The sequence below is a fragment of the Netta rufina genome (genome assembly GCF_964035555.1).
Source record: "Netta rufina genome assembly, chromosome: 18".
NCBI lineage: Eukaryota > Metazoa > Chordata > Aves > Anseriformes > Anatidae > Netta > Netta rufina.
Genome location: NC_140142.1, coordinates 3835483 through 3851656, shown reverse-complemented (window position 1 = coordinate 3851656; position 16174 = coordinate 3835483). Strand labels below are relative to the sequence as shown.

Below are 16174 nucleotides of genomic sequence, written 5' to 3'. Positions count from 1 at the left end.
CCCATTTTTTTCTGCATATGACCCACAATACATTGCAGGCTCAAGGTTTGTTCTGTTATCTTGTTGTCATTTTTCTTACTCTGGAGAGCATCACCACCAGCTCAGAGATATACAGTGCATCGAAGGAGGTTCAGCAATAGCTGGCCAGTCCACTGCTCATTGCTCATCTCATAAAGGCTCCCTGGGAGGTAGGATGTCCAGGAGAAGAGCAGGGCCCCCTGCAGGTTCATGGGAGATGTATAAAGGGAAACCCATTGCTGCTGGTGCCAGCAGGCACATCATACACTCACAGAGAGATGAACACGAGCGAGCACAAATGCCATCAGCCATTCCTACAAGTCTCATGAAGGCCAGTGGGGCAGACAGTGTCACAAGGTTAAGTAACATGCCCTGGGAAGGCACATGAATCCAGCTCTTAGATGTGCTTCCTTGAAGCAAGGTCCCTGTGACCACTCCTCATGCCGTGGGGCATCTCAGAGAAGGGCAGAGCAGGGCAAAGCACTGCAGGGCTGAGGTGCCTCCCAGCCTCTGGCAGTGGCTGCAGGAGCCAGAGGGACACTGCAGACACTGCAGTGCACTGTGTGTGGTGTGCAAGGCAGAGACTCATGTCTCTCAACAGCCCCATGTGTATGAGGAGCGTGGGAGGCCAGCTCAGATGTGGACACCTCACAGAGCGCTGTCGTTGCCCTGTGTGACTCCAGAACCAACCCCCAGTGTCTCTGTGAGATTTCTGTAACCTCCCTCTCACAGGCTCATTACAGATACCCCTCTCTGCTATGTCACACTAACCTGCCTTTCTGGACCAGGCCATCAAGCGTTTGGATCAGAGAGATTTCTGGGGACTTGGAAAAAGCAGACAGCAAACTTGTCTTCAGGAAGGACAAGAAAAAGGACTGGGAGATTTGCAGTTGTCACCTCTGCCCATGGGAACGTGATGGGGAAAGTCCTGCCGCAGGTGAAGCAGTAGGGGAGGGGAGAGAAGGGAATGTGGTGAACCTGGATTTAGCAAGGCCTTTGCCATAGTATCCTGGAGTCTCCCTTTAGCCACATTGCTGATATTCACACTGAAGAAGGGGATGAAGTTGGGGGGGGGGGAGAAGTTGGCTGGACATTAGTGATACCAAGTCCTCCTGCCAGCTAGTTACCAGCAGCACCCTTCAGTCATGGGCACTTGGGCCAACACTCTTGACCCTCTTTTTTATCTCCCTTTATGATGTCATGGAGCACATTTCCCAGTCTTGATCTTTTCAACATGAGTTATTCTTTAATTCAGTGACTTCTTCCCTTGGAGTTCTGCTTGAAGAGTGGGAGGTGGAGGAAGAAGGAAAAAAAAAAAAAAAAAAAAAAAAGTTGGGAAATATCTTTTGGTAAATGTTTGCATAAGACTATTCACAGAAAAAGCCTACTTTGGTAGATAATCCTTGTCCACAGTGCTGTCAATAGTAAATAATAAATAAATAAATAAATAAAATAATAATAAAAAACCTATGAGACTAAATCAAAAGATTCGTAGAAAAAAAAAAAAAAAGCTGGTGGTGTTGCCATAAAAGACTCTTTCAGCTGTTACTTAGAGTCCTTTTATGCACAGGTTCCCATTGTTTCCTAGATCTACTTTCATGGCTGGTTTCCATTCTCTATTCAGAGGTGGCCACTGCCTTCAGGATGCCCTGGGGTAGCTGAGGAATGCAGATGGGACAAGTGATGTGAGGGAGCACTTTTGGAGCACAAGCTGAGGTGCACGAACTGAGGCTAGGCCCTACAGGGGCTGTACAGGGCTGCTAAGCACAGAATCATAGAACTGCTCATGTTGGAAGGGACCTTAAAGAGCCTGTGGTTCCATAAGTTTCACAAACACCCAAATCTCAAGCCTGTGCCACACTGCTGCTGCCCTAGGCCTTTTACTTCAGACGTAGGCCTTTTCCTGCAGCATATACCACATTCATCATGGCACAAAAATGCTGTTTCTACACCAGTGATCTGGAGCCTCCTTCATGTTAGGCCACATTTCAGTGTCCTTCGTGCTGCTTGCAGGGTTTTGTCTCATGGATGAACTGGATCACAGAATCCCAGAATCATCTAGGCTGGAAGAGAGCTCCAAGATCACCTAGTCCAACCTCTGACCTACCACTAACAAGTCCTCCACTAAACCATATCACAAAGGATCACTGAGTATTCTGAAACTCAATATCATGCTTTTATTATTGTTATTGTTATTACTGTTATTACTGTTATTATTACTTTGCCTCTGAAGCACAATCACAGAATCAGAGAATCATACAACGGTCGAGTTGGAAAGCACCTCGACGATCATCTAGTTCCAACCCCCCATAGGCAGGGACACGACCCCCTAGATCAGGTTCCTCAGGGCCTCATCTAACATGGCCTTGAACACCCCCAAGGATGGAACATCCACAGCCTCAGCCACAGCATTCCACACCCTGAAAGGCAAGACATCAAGCCCCATAGACTTGTACTTTTTGAGCTTCTTCAGGTGGCTTCAAACCTTCTCTTGACTTACAACAGGTGGGAATTTGCACATCCCAGCCTCTATCTATGGGTTCAGAGAATGAAAGACTTGGGAAGCCTGACTGGCAGGGAAGACTGAAGAAAAGAAGTTGTTGAGTCCCTCAGCCTTTTCCATGTCTGTCATTACCAGTTCACCCTTCTCATTCATCACAGGGGTACAATCTCCTTGGCCTTCCTTTTCTGAGCAAGGTACCTACAGAATCTCTTCCTGTTATTCTTTTCATCCCCTGCTAAGCTCAGTTCCATCCATTCCTTGGTTTTCCTTATCCCATCCCTGCACATCCAAAACTGAAACATGTGAGAGGGCCTGGGAAAAGTAACCCTGGATCCACAGAAGCCACTTGGGAAACAAAACTTGTAGGTAGGAAGCGTGATTTTGTGGAGGTGCAGAGCTGATGGGCACATTGTGCAGGATGTGCCTAAAGACCTTCGTGTCCTTTTCCCTCCTGACTACAATGCTACTTCCTTCTCAGGAATGGAGGAGCCAACAGAGGTGAGACAGATACACTGAGATGTTAAATGTCATCAGAAAGCTGATCCCAACAAGATATGGGGAGGTCAGGAGCAGCAGTGAGATTATGGGGTGGGAAGAGGAGCATGGCCAGCAGAAATTAACGATTTCATAGAGGTAAGAGCATTCATGCAATGCCAGTAGTGCAGTAACACTGACTTAAAACAGTCACATATGGCCCTTAACTTACTTGAAACAGTAATTTTATTCCCCAACCTAAATTCTAATATAATACTCTGAAATGAAGCAGTTTTCTCTCTTGATTACCCTAATCCCTTCGGTTAACACTAACATTAAAATGCTCTATTTAACCCTAGACTTCTTAGCAGACCTAAAACATCCCTAAACCACAGAGCTTGTCCATACCTTAACCACAGACCTGACACCACAAGCAGAACACCAAACACTCCCACTAAAACTCTGCTTAATCTCTAACACAGAAAGTGAAAAAGAGGTACCAAGGAGACTAGAGTGAGCTCGGCTCTATCTCAGGATCTCCTGCCCCAGCAGGAGGAATGTGACTGTGGCGGGGACTGTGAGGTCACTTCTGTCTCTGCACTTGATAGGGCAGCTGCAGGAACGTGTCATGGAAAGGGACTGTGAGGTCACTGGTGTCTGGAGGTGGCAGGTCACCCTTGCCTTCTTCCTGGGATCTGCACTTTTGGGCTGACATCTGGCAGTGGCCCTGCTAGGCCAGCAGAAGGCACCTGCTTGGCATGCTGACTGGGGGATCCCCTCTGCCTACACACCCAGGAGGACCCAGGCAGAAAGAAGGCCCCAACATGGGTTGTCCTGTCCCTTCTGCTTGAGTCCATGACTGCACAACAGGAGGCACAAGGCTTGGCTGTGTGTAGCCAAGAAGCTGCAAGGCCAGCAGCAGGGCCCTGGCTTGGAAGCTGCTGGTGAGTATCTATGATGTGACCTTAGCTTCACTTTTCAAGGAACAGCTGGTGAGGGTTGATGAGACGGTGAAATGATGGAAATGCTGGGATGAGAGCAAGGTTGTGAACAGAGATGGGTGTCTGCAGACTTCCAGGAAATAGGACAAAGTGTGGGACAGCATATTAAAACGTGCAGAGGAGAAGGCAGAGGTTGCTGGTAAAAAGGGAAGGCCCCAACAGTCCTGACGCTTTGCCTAGAGCTTATAAGAAGATGACATATAGTCATTGCAATGCAGCCTCTTTGCTTCCTTGCAACCCTGTGCAGAGGCAGGGTGGTGTCATACCAGTGTTCTTCTCAGGCATCACACTGCCCACCACATTCCTCAGACCCCCAAGAAAAGTCCTGAGCCAGACAGGGGGGTGCAGGATCTCCCCTCACAGTTCCAGGGGTCAGGCCTTGGCTCTTCTGCTTCACCAAATCCAAGAAAGACCTTTCTCAGCACAGTGCTTTGCCTGTCTATAATCATGGCCTCCAATTATCTGCCCTAAGCAGTCCCTGGGGAGGCTTTGTTAGTAACAGCCCTCAGTGGGGCCCATTAATACTCCAAGTCACTTCAGCTTTTCCTTTTGAGTTTGTTTTTTTTCGCACAGTTGCATCATTCTCCTCTCAGTACCCAGGTTTCTTTGACTCAGCACCAAAACATACAATGGAACTCATTAAAACACAGAAACTCCTAAGGAGCCATGTCTCTCCCAACATTTTCTTCAAGTCTTCAAGACTTGATCAGCTAATTGGAGAGCTTTCATGTTGTAGTTAAGGGGGAAGATTTCAAGGAGCATCTAATAAAAATCTTTCTTCATTTTAAAGGCTGAATTTTGTTGTGTTTCAGTTTAGAGCATCATTCTCCTGGTTATATTGGTCTAGGGTTTCTCCTTTGAAGCCCTGTTTAGGTGGGAAGAACAGGAGTTTTCCTATTTCAAAACAAACAACAGGAAATCATGCTGCAATTTTCAAAGAAAAAAAAAAAAAAACAAAACAAAACACAGATCAAGTTCCTTATTTTGTTGCCTCCAGTGATGTTTACCTTCTTAAAAGGATGACTGTACATGATGTATTTTACAGTGATTAATAGGAAATTTTAAGTAATTGTGTTAATATTAATCCATATCATACTAATTCAATGATAAATGATGAGGGTCTTACTAAGGAAAGCATTAGACAGGCTGCTGAGAGATGGGTGAGCTTGAATTCACTGAAACTCCAAGCAGCAACTGGGTCACTGAGAGTGGTCTGAATGATTAAACGGTAAGAGGAGGGCAAACCAGGAGAATGATGGGAAGTGCATAGGTCCAGACAGGCAGCTGGAAAGGGGACATTCAGCAGGGTCTGTGTAATCAAGATGAGTTATGTGCCTGGAAGATGAGGGAGGGAGCACACCATGATAGAAAAGCGATGACAATGCAAGTACAGGTGAACACCAGTATTTCTTCTCCTGGGATGAATATGCATCCTGAAAAATCACATTTCTTCATGATAGAAATTACACTTCACATGAGACATTTTACAGAAAGGATTGAGTCTTTTGAGCTGATGAGTTGTTGCTTTATTATTCAAGTACTGAAAAAAATACTGGGTATTCTGGCAGAGCTTTGCTGTCCGACCATAAGCAACCAGGGAAAACCTCCTGTGGCCCTGTTGTGTTTGAGGCACTTGCCTGGACTGGCAGATGTCAGAAAAGACCTGCAGGAGGCCGGAGCCCTTTGGGAAAATCAGGTGGAGCCAGGTGGAGTTCCCAGGGCACCTCCACTGCCAGCAGTGGTCTTTGTCTCTGTAACTGCAGCCCAGTCCAGCACAGGAAACCCCTTCAAAAACAAACCTCTTCTTCAGTGGGGTCCTGAGGTTGACCTAGATTTGAAATGGCCATTGGAAACCTGAGATACTCTCCCTTATTCCTACTAGACACTGGAACATCCGTTTACCTTCCTGGGTCATCTTTAGCAAACTCAGGCTGAAAAACTCAAGTATAGCATGCTTCAGATGGCTGAGGCAGAACACATCAGCTTGCCCTGCTTTGGAAATGGCCCCTGTCCAAGTAAGGTTTGAAAGTAAAAAGTGTGGAATGACTCTGCAGGTCAATGTGCAGAGTAAGGGAAAGTCACACATATTGTGCTGGAGTAGCAGAAGGCAAAAAGCATTGCATTGTGCCTCAGAATAATCAAGGAGACCATGTTCTGTTCATCAGTGTGATAAAGCAGAGTGAAGGACATTGAGTTATGTCCTAACATGAAGAAGGATGTGCATCACTGGTGAAGGAACTGTCATTTGGGCCATCACCAACGTGAATTACAGAAGCACCACCACATCTAATGGTAACCTGTCCGCTCCAGCTTGCTACACAGGGCAGGGGAGAGGGAGCCGACAGCCAAGGGACACATTTGCGTGTGGGAGGTGGGGCCCAGCAGAGACAAGGAGTCAAGGCCGTGCGGTGGGGGAGACAAGGCACCATACTCCACACGGGGAAGACACCACATGGGGGAGACAGTGCTCCAACCTCTGTCAGCAAAGGGGGACAGCACTCCCAGCTGCACCTTCTGCATGACCGCAGTGCTTCCTGCTGGGGGCCATGTCCTACAGTCAGCCCTGGGCTGTATGCCACCCCTGTGCTCTGAAAGGCTCGAGAAGTGGAAGGTCTGACTCCAGAAGGCGGCTGTACCTGAACCAGGGGAATTTCTCTCATGTGCAGTAATTCTTTCTCCTCCCAGCTACTGTTCTGTGGCCCCAGTGTCATAGACACCTTCTGTGGTTTTCCCCCATTGCTGGAGCTCTTCTGCAGTGCCATGGTGATACTCATGGTCTTTCCTTTCATAATCTACATTTGGGATCTTCCTTCCTTCTTTCCTTCCTTCCTTCCTTTGGATCATCTTCCTCTTCTCTTTCCTGCAGTTTTCATGTGTGTGCATCCTCTGTTGACAAGCCCAAGGCCTTATCCACCTGCTCTTCTGTCCTCAAGAGTGTTACTGTTTTCTATGACACCGTTGTCACTGTCTGTGTAAAGTCCATAAAGGCTGTAGTCAGAGGTTTTAACCAAGCCCTTTCTCATACCTTCATCATAGAATCATAGAATATCCTGAGTTGGAAGGGACCCTTAAGGATCATCAAGTCCAACTATTGACACCGCACAGGTCTACCCAAAAGTTCAGACCACGTGACTAAGAGCACAGTCCAATCTCTTCTTAAATTCAGACAGGCTTGGTGCAGTGACCACTTCCCTGGGGAGCCTGTTCCAGTGTGCAACCACCCTCTCTGTGAAGAACCCCCTCCTGATGTCAAGCCTAAATTTCCCCTGCCTCAGCTTAACCCCGTTCCCGCGGGTCCTGTCACTGGTGTTAATGGAGAAAAGGTCTCCTGCCTCTCGACACCCCCTTACGAGGAAGTTGTAGACTGTGATGAGGTCTCCCCTCAGCCTCCTCTTCTCCAGGCTGAACAGGCCCAGTGACCTCAGCCGTTCTTCGTACGTCTTCCCCTCCAGGCCTTTCACCATCTTCGTAGCCCTCCTCTGGACACTCTCCAACAGTTTCATGTCCTTTTTATACTGCGGTGCCCAGAACTGCACACAGTACTCGAGGTGAGGCCGCACCAGCGCAGAGTAGAGCGGGACAATCACCTCCCTTGACCTACTAGCGATGCCGTGCTTGATGCACCCCAGGACACGGTTGGCCCTCCTGGCTGCCAGGGCACACTGCTGGCTCATATTCAACTTGCTGTCTACCACGACCCCCAGATCCCTCTCTTCTAGGCTGCTCTCCAGCGTCTCATCGCCCAGTCTGTACGTGCAGCCAGGGTTTCCGCGTCCCAGGTGCAGGACCCGGCACTTGCTCTTATTGAACTTCATGCGGTTGGTGATCGCCCAGCTCTCCAACCTGTCCAGATCCCTCTGCAAGGCCTTTCCACCCTCATTCGAGTCCACAACTCCTCCAAGTTTGGTGTCATCAGCAAACTTGCTCAAAATACCCTCTATTCCTACATCCAGATCGTTGATAAAAATATTGAAAAGTACCGGCCCTAAAATGGAGCCTTGAGGGACCCCACTGGTGACCGCCCGCCAGCCTGACGCAGCCCCATTTACCATAACCCTTTGGGCCCTGCCCGTTAGCCAATTGCTCACCCATCGGATGATGTTTTTATTTAGCTGTATGGTGGACATTTTGTCCAGTAGGATCCTATGGGAAACCGTGTCAAAAGCCTTGCTGAAGTCCAAAAAAAATCACATCAGCTGGTTTCCCTTGGTCCACCATACGGGTGATCTTACCATAAAAGGAAATCAGGTTAGTTAGGCAGGACCTACCCTTCACAAACCCATGCTGGCTGGGACCAATGACTGCTTTGTCCCCCAGGTGCGCCTCGATAAGTTCGAGAACCATCTTCTCCATGATTTTACCAGGCACTGACGTGAGACTGACAGGCCTGTAATTGCTAGGGTCTTCTTTCTGACCCTTCTTGAAAATCGGCACAACATTTGCCAGCTTCCAGTCTACCGGGACCTCTCCAAATTCCCAGGATCGTTGAAAAATAATTGAGAGAGGTTCCGCGATGACGTCCGCCAGCTCTTTCAGCACCCAGGGATGAATCCCATGCGGACCCATGGACTTGTAGGGATCCAGGTGGAGTAGCAAATCCTGCAAACCTTCAGGGTCGGTTGGGAGTTTGTCATCCCCACCGTCCCGGCCCTCCAGCTCAGGGCACCCTGGGTCCCGAAGCCCATCATCAGCATTGAAGACAGAGGCAAAGAAGGCGTTAAGCGTCTCTGCTTTGCCTATGTCATTGTCTGTGAGGAGACCTTCCCTATCAAGGAGCGGCCCTATGTATTCTTTAGTTCTCCTTTTTCCATTCACATATCTAAAAAAAACCTTTTTATTTTCTCTCACAGACACAGCCAGCTTCAACTCTAGGCGTGCTTTGGCCACACGAACTTTCTCCCTACAAACACGAACAACATCCCTGTATTCTTTCCATGACGCCTGGCCCTTCTTCCAGTAGCGAAACACTCTCTGTTTCCGCCTAATCTCCATTAGAATGTTCCTGGTCAGCCACGCCGGCCTCCTGCCCCGCCTGCCTGACTTGCGATATTTAGGAATTGCCTGATCTTGTGCTTCTAGGAGGCATCGCTTAAAGAGTGACCAGCACTGGTGGACATCGAGGCCTTCAAGAGCAGTTTCCCAGGGGACCTTGCTGACTAGTTCCCTGAGCAGCCTGAAGTCCGCTTTCCCCATATCTAGGGATGAGGTTTTGGTGGCACTTTTCCTTCTGTCACCGTAAATTTTGAACTCAACCACTTCATGGTCGCTATGACCGAGGCGGCCACCAATCACCACATCTCCCACCAGACCCTCTCTGTTTTCTAGCAACAGGTCTAGGAGGGCACTTTCCTATTTGGCTCCGTTAGCACCTGCACCAAGAAGTTATCATCTAGGTGCTTCATGAACCTCCTGGACTTGCTCGTGTCAGCCGTGTGGCACTCCCAGTTAACGTCCGGCAAGTTGAAGTCCCCCATAAGGACAAGGGGAGTTAATCTCGAGGCCTCTCTTAGTTCTGCAAAGAATAATTTATCGGCGCTATCGTCCTGGCCAGGCGGTCTCTAATAGACTCCCACAACGACATCCCCTTTATTCGTTCGTCCCTTGATCCTTACCCAGAGGCTCTCAACTTTGCCAATTCCCTACCATCTGATGTCATGCTAAACAATATATAGAGGTGGCTAGACAGGGTGGGGAGGCCAGACTGCTCAGGGTTAGGCTGAGCATCAGTCAGCGAATGGTGAGCAATTGCATTGTGTATTACTTGTTTTGTCCACATTAGTAGTAGTATTACTATTATAATCATTATTGTTATTATTATTATTGTTATTATTATTTTCCTGTCTTAATAAACTGTCTTTATCTCAACTCACAGGCTTCATTTTCCCGTTTGTCTTCCCCATTCCAGAGAGGGAGAGGGGAGAGTGAGCGAATGGCTGTGTGGTGTTTAGCTGCTGGCTGGGTTAAACCACGACATGGGGTCAAATGATTAAATAGTGTATAAGGATTTGCCACTGCTGGGAATTTAGTCACTGTTCTTCGATTTACAGCTCTTAGATCTTGAACCAATTGGCATGTCCCATCAGCCTTTTTTTTTTTTTTTTTTTTTTTTTTGTGGCTAATACAGGCATCTTATGGGGGAACATACATGGTTCTAAAGTCCCTCCATGTAATAGCTGATCTATGACTGGTTTTAATCCCTTCCTTCTAATGGAATGGGATACTGTTTTACTCTTACAGGTTTCTGGGATTCTGTTATTGGCTATTGAACCATACAAAATTGAATCATTCTCGCCTTATCCTTATGTTTAGTGCTTCTAATACTATCCCAATAACTTAACATTAGCCCTAAGGGACTATCCGGTGGAATATCTGGTAATTTTCCCCCCTTTTTAAACCCCTCCTGGAATCCTCCCGAGTCTAAGGATCTGCTTTGTCCCTGACCCATTCCTGGAACTTCTTTTTATACAAATAAAGTTCCAAAACTCATGGCTGTGCCTGTATCTAAAGGTGTCTTTTGAGTGTTACCCCACCCACAAATACTTAGAACGATCACTTTGGTCCTTCACCAGCTGAGTCCCTCACGGGATATTGGAATCGCAGTTAGAAGACCTCCGCACTCGCTTCGGAACTGAGTTCCGTCTCAATCACACCGTTACAGTCACACAACCGAATCCACCCAACCAAAGGGCATACTCATGAAATGATAAATCTTTGTTTGGATCTTCGCATGCAGAATTACAGGTTTAAACCAGAGGAAGGGAGAGCTCTTTGTTCTTTACTTGCCTTTTATGTTCATAATCCTGCTGGGCTCTGTACTGCTCCCGGCAAAGGGCCACAACGAAACAAGGGTGGGAGTGCCTCCTTTAGCTGTTCACAGCCTCGGGAAACAAGAGGATCACATCGGGGTCACCAAATTGTTATAAATTCTGAGTCAGTTTAGCATTATAAGATTTATTGACTATTTATTTAAGATTTATATAAGATTTATTTGTACTAGGCTTCGGAGGATAAGAGGGTGGTGAAGGAGAAAGGGAGAGTGAACGAGTAGGAAAAAATATCTTCCCCTTTCCCCTCCACAGATTGGCTCCCTAATGAAAAAAGGCAAGAGGTGCAATTGATAACAGTTTCCAAGATATGGTTTCCAAAGTATAGAGTCAATGACAGTGCTGAGTACAAATACCAGGTTAGGGTCATGACCAGAAATTTCATCATCTTATAAGCCACTGTTACACCACACAGTACCATAACGATCTTAAACCAGGGCCCGGAAAGAATAAACAGCATGACAGAGAGCACGTATGGAAAGTAATGTGCTATAAAACTCAATTTGGAAAACAGGCACAGCAGACTTGAGATTAAAGCAATCAGCATTGTGACTGTTAAGGAGGTCTAATACTTATACCAATTTTATTTTAACACACTCTGGTCAGATCTGCCGTTATTTGAACCCTTCGAGCCCCATGTTGGGCACCAAAAGGACTGCTGTAGTTTAACCCAGCCGTCAGCTAAACACCACACAGCCGTTTGCTCACCCTCCCCTCTCCCTCTCTGGGATGGGGGAGAGAAATAGGAAAGTGAAGCCTGTGAGTTGAGATAAAGACAGTTTATTATGACAGGAAAATAATAATAACAATAATAATAACAATAATGATGATAATAGCACTACTACTACTAATCTGTACGAAACAAGTGATGCACAATGCAATTGCTCACCACCCACTGACCGATGCCCAGCCTAACCCTGATCACTCCCCTCCTCCAACCCTCCGCCAACCCCCCCCCCCCCCGCCCCAGCTAGCCACCTCTATCTATTGTTTAGCATGACATCAGATGGTAGGGAATACACCTTTGGCCACTTTGGGTGAGCTGTCCTTGGTCTGTCCCCTCCCAGCTCTTGCTGCACCCCCATCCTGCCCATTGGCAGGACAGAGTGAGAAACTGAACCGTCCTTGCCTTGGTGTAAGCACTGCTCTGTAACAATTAAAACTTCAGAATATCATCAGCATTCTTCTAAACCTAAGCAAAACATAGCATTCTACCAGCTACTAGGAAGAAAATTAACTCTATCCAAGCTCAAACAAGGACAAATGCTATACCTAGAGGGCACAAATTGCCTGAGATTAACTTGAGTTAAACTAGAAAAGAGAGACAGTTCATTACTAAGCAAATACTAAAACTAGAATCAGTTTCTTCAGTGTGGCTTTAAGCTCCTGGTTCCTCATGCTGTAGATAAGGGGGTTCACTGCTGGAGGCACCACTGAGTACAGAACTGCCATCACCATGTCCAAGGATATGGAGGAAATAGAAGGGGGCTTCAGGTACGCAAACAAGACAGTGCTGAGAAATAGGGAGACCACGGCCAGGTGAGGGAGGCAAGTGGAAAAGGCTTTGTGCCGGCCCTGATCAGAGGGCATCCTCAGCACTGCCCTGAGGATCTGAACATAGGACACCACAATGAAAACAAAACAACCAACACCAAAGCAACCACTAACTAGAAGAATACCAACTTCTCTGAGGTAGACATTTGAGCAGGAGAGCATGAGGATCTGGGGGATTTCACAGAAGAACTGGTCCACAGCATTGCCTTGACAGAGGGGCAGGGAAAATGTGTTGGCCGTGTGCAGGACAGCATTGAGAAAGCCACTGCCCCAGGCAGCTGCTGCCATCTGGGCACAAGCTCTGCTGCCCAGGAGGCTCCCGTAGTGCAGGGGCTTGCAGATGGCAATATAGCGGTCATAGGCCATGACAGAGAGAAGGGAAAACTCTGCTGACATCAAGAAGACAAAGAGAAAGACCTGTGCAGCACAGCCTTGATAGGAGATGGCCCTGGTGTCCCAGAGGGCATTGGCCATGGCTTTGGGCAGAGTGGTGGAGATGCAGCCCACGTCGAGGAGGGCGAGGTTGAGCAGGAAGAAGTACATGGGGGTGTGGAGGCGGTGGTGGCAGGCTACGGCGCTGAGGATGAGGCCGTTGCCCAGGAGGGCAGCCAGGTAGATGCCCAGGAAGAGCGCGAAGTGCAGGAGCTGCAGCTCGCGCGTGTCTGCGAATGCCAGCAGGAGGAACTCAGTGATGGTGCTTCTGTTGGACATCTGTGTTTTTTGAAATGTGGTCCTGAACAAAGAAGAGGATGAGAGTAATAAAGTACAAGAAATGTATCAAAGGGAAATTAGTTCAATTTCTCATTTAAAATCATCACCTATATTGTGCACTTTCTGGCAGACATTTGGCAGATCCCTTTCATGCATCCTGATTCATTCTGCCTGACGGAGTCTGTTGGAACAGGGGCCTCTTCTACGGGCACCGCAGGAGTCAGCCCTGTCCTACAGCAAGAGGTGAAGAGGAACATGGGGAAATGTTGGTTTCACTTCCTTCCTGATCTGAAAATGTTTTGCCCCAGTGTTGCTCCCTGTCCACCAAACTACAGAGCAGAGCTGTGGAGGCGTTTTATATATATATATATATATATTTATTTGTTTTGTTTTGTTTCTTTCAGCTGTCCCACCACTCCTGAGGAATGTTTCCGAGCCACAGATCCTGGCTATTTCTGCTGGACTGAAAGTGAATCCTTGTAGATCATTATCTGAGAAAAAGGGACTGTCACTTTAGTGCATAGTGTTCTTTAGGGAGGACAGCCACTCTGTCCATCAAGTACGGTCTCAGCTGCCCTGTGAGAGCTGCAGGAAAGTTCTACTCACATGTTTGATTGAAAAGAGCAAAGACCCTGCTGAGAGCAGAGGAATCCAGGCTTAAAGTGCCCATCTCCACACCCCTCACCCTGTCCCCGTACTCCCCTTCCCCCAGGCACACCGAGGGCTCACTACCTGGGCATGTGAAACCCCCATCGCCAGCCAGCCTGGGAACAAGACCAGCAGCAGCACGGCCAGCTGGAGAAGCCAGGAGGAATTCCAGCGTGCTGCTGCCAGGGCAGGCAAGGCCAGGGAGGGACAGACGGACACTCAGCAGACCCTCCTGTGCTGCAGCTCTGCCTGCAGAGGACGCAGCTCCTGCTGGGGACACCGGGGGCTTGAGGGCAGAGGCTGTACTGGTGGGAGAGGAGAGCAGGGGGTGTCCCAGGGAAGGTGCCTGCCTTGCAGGGGATGGCAGGGAGGTGCCTGAGCCCTCCCTCGCACAGCATTTCTGGCAGCAGCTCCCTCTCACTGCCTGCCCATGTCCCTGCTTGTATCTATGTCCCTACTGGGAGCTGGTTCTGTGTCCCCACATCCCCTCCCTGTCCATGCTCACAGACCCCATCCCACAAGCTGTGTGCTTCCTGAGTACAGGACATCACAGGGGTTGCAGCTCCTGAAGACCTGATAAGCCCTGAGGAGACAACAAACATTGTTGTTTCAGTCTTTAGGCTGAGGTGCCTGAAGGGATTTGATCACGTTGATTGCTGTCATATTGATCTCTCCCTGCAATACTCTTGCAGTCTCAGTCTCCTGTACAATCCAGACAATTCATTGTCATGAACCCTGCCTCCCCTCCACACCAAGAATCTGAAAGCACAGAATCCAAGCAAGTCTTCCATTTCAGATAAACCAAGACTCGGTCTTCCTGTTAAAATGCCCCCTCAAAAATACCATTCTCTAAAACATCTTCTATGCCACATTACAGGTAGAATATGACCCATCCTGACAGATGCTATCAGCCATCAGATGTGCCAGCTGTAGAAGACCCCTCTGGCAACCCCACCTGCAGTGCCCTGCTGCCAGAGCCTCACGGTGTCAAGAGCCTGCAGATGTGTCCTGCCACACGCTGCCCTCTGTTGTTGCGCTCCTCAGTGCCTCCAAGCCCTCTCTCCTTCTCTCCTCTCTGTGTGCCAGCTGCGGTCAGAGCCCCCAGCCCTGCTGCGCTGTGCAGAGGAGCTGCTCCTGGGCACAGCTGTCTCTCTGCACCAGGGCCCTCTTGCCACGAGCTCTCTCTGTCCCACGAGCCCGGCCCAGCTCAGCAGCACAGCACCAGCCCAAGGCACTGCAATCACCCCTCTGGGGGCTTTGCTGATGAGCCCACGAACCTCAGGCACTCAGAGACAATTGAAGACATCTCTCCAGAAGTCCAAGTCAGAGGCAAGTTTCCTGCAGTGTCCCCCTGAGGGCCAGCACTGACACAGCCTCCCGTGGAGCTCGTTAGAGCAGAACCCTGGAGGCAGTGAGGACAAGGAGACAAAGGCAGTGTGAAGGTGACACTGAGGTGTAGGAAAACTGGATGTGTGTCAGCAAGCACAAGGGTCAGGCCTTGACCCATGTTCCCTAGGAAGGAGATCCTTTCCCTTTACAGGTTGCTCAGGGCTCTTTGTGGGGCAGTAGGAGATGGGGATGTGCATTGCCAAGTGCAGGAGAATATTATGACCCCTGACTTGTATGTGGTTGGAGGTGAGGAGGCAATGGGGCCCTGGTGCTTTAACAATAAGCTGTGCCCTCATAGGCCTCAGTGGCAGAGACAACAGCCATAGCCATGGACACACAGACCTGCATCCTGTTGGGACTTTCAGCCTTTGTAGAGCTCTTGCTCCTCTCCACACCAGGCTGTCCTAGGGACTTTCAGACTTGTACCTCTTTCCCTGTTGGCTGTAGAACCCTCTCTGAGTGCTGTCACACCACATCTGAGCTAAGCCTGACAAATCACATTTTCTTGGTGGCCATGCTCCTCAGAAGGCAGCTCTGTAGGAAGCTGGCCTGGTTCCACTGCTCGTATGGCATCCCTCATGGTGCCCAGGCTCTCCTCCTCCTGGGCGCTGCTCACTCGGCAGGGTCCCAGTCTGCCCTGATGTGTAGGGTTCCTCTTCCTCGGCTACAGGAGTAGCTTCTCCTCCTTGTAAATGCCAAGAGGTTTTTGTCGTCAAATTCATGCATGTTCTCAAGCTTCCCCTGCACAGAAGCTCCATTCTGTCAGCTGTTAATATCTGCAGGCAGATGGCTCACACTGACTGTGCTGTCTCTCACAAGATAATGTACTTAGTGCATGCTTTACCTCCGTTTTTAACAGCAAGACCAGTTGTTCCCCTGATACTCTGCCTTCTGAGCTGGTAGATAAGGACCTTGAACAGAATGAAGCTCTCATAATCCATGAGGAAATGGTTAGAGAATTCCTTTGATGTACGCAAGTTTAGGGGGCTAGATGTGCTCTACTCTTGGTACTGAGGGAGCTGGCTGAAGTGCTCTCCAAGCTGCTTTCCATC

General features: G+C 48.7%; 1 protein-coding gene across 1 annotated transcript; it reads right to left on the bottom strand.

Moving 5' to 3' along the window:
* Positions 1-12155: 12155 nt before the first annotated feature.
* On the bottom strand, positions 12156-13085 carry LOC311216239 (olfactory receptor 14C36-like; the record flags this gene model as incomplete). The annotated part of the gene is made up of 1 exon (XM_084297784.1): positions 12156-13085. One exon carries the CDS (start codon positions 13083-13085, stop codon positions 12156-12158), a length of 930 nt encoding a protein of 309 aa, XP_084153910.1.
* Between the last annotated feature and the right edge of the window lie 3089 nt (positions 13086-16174).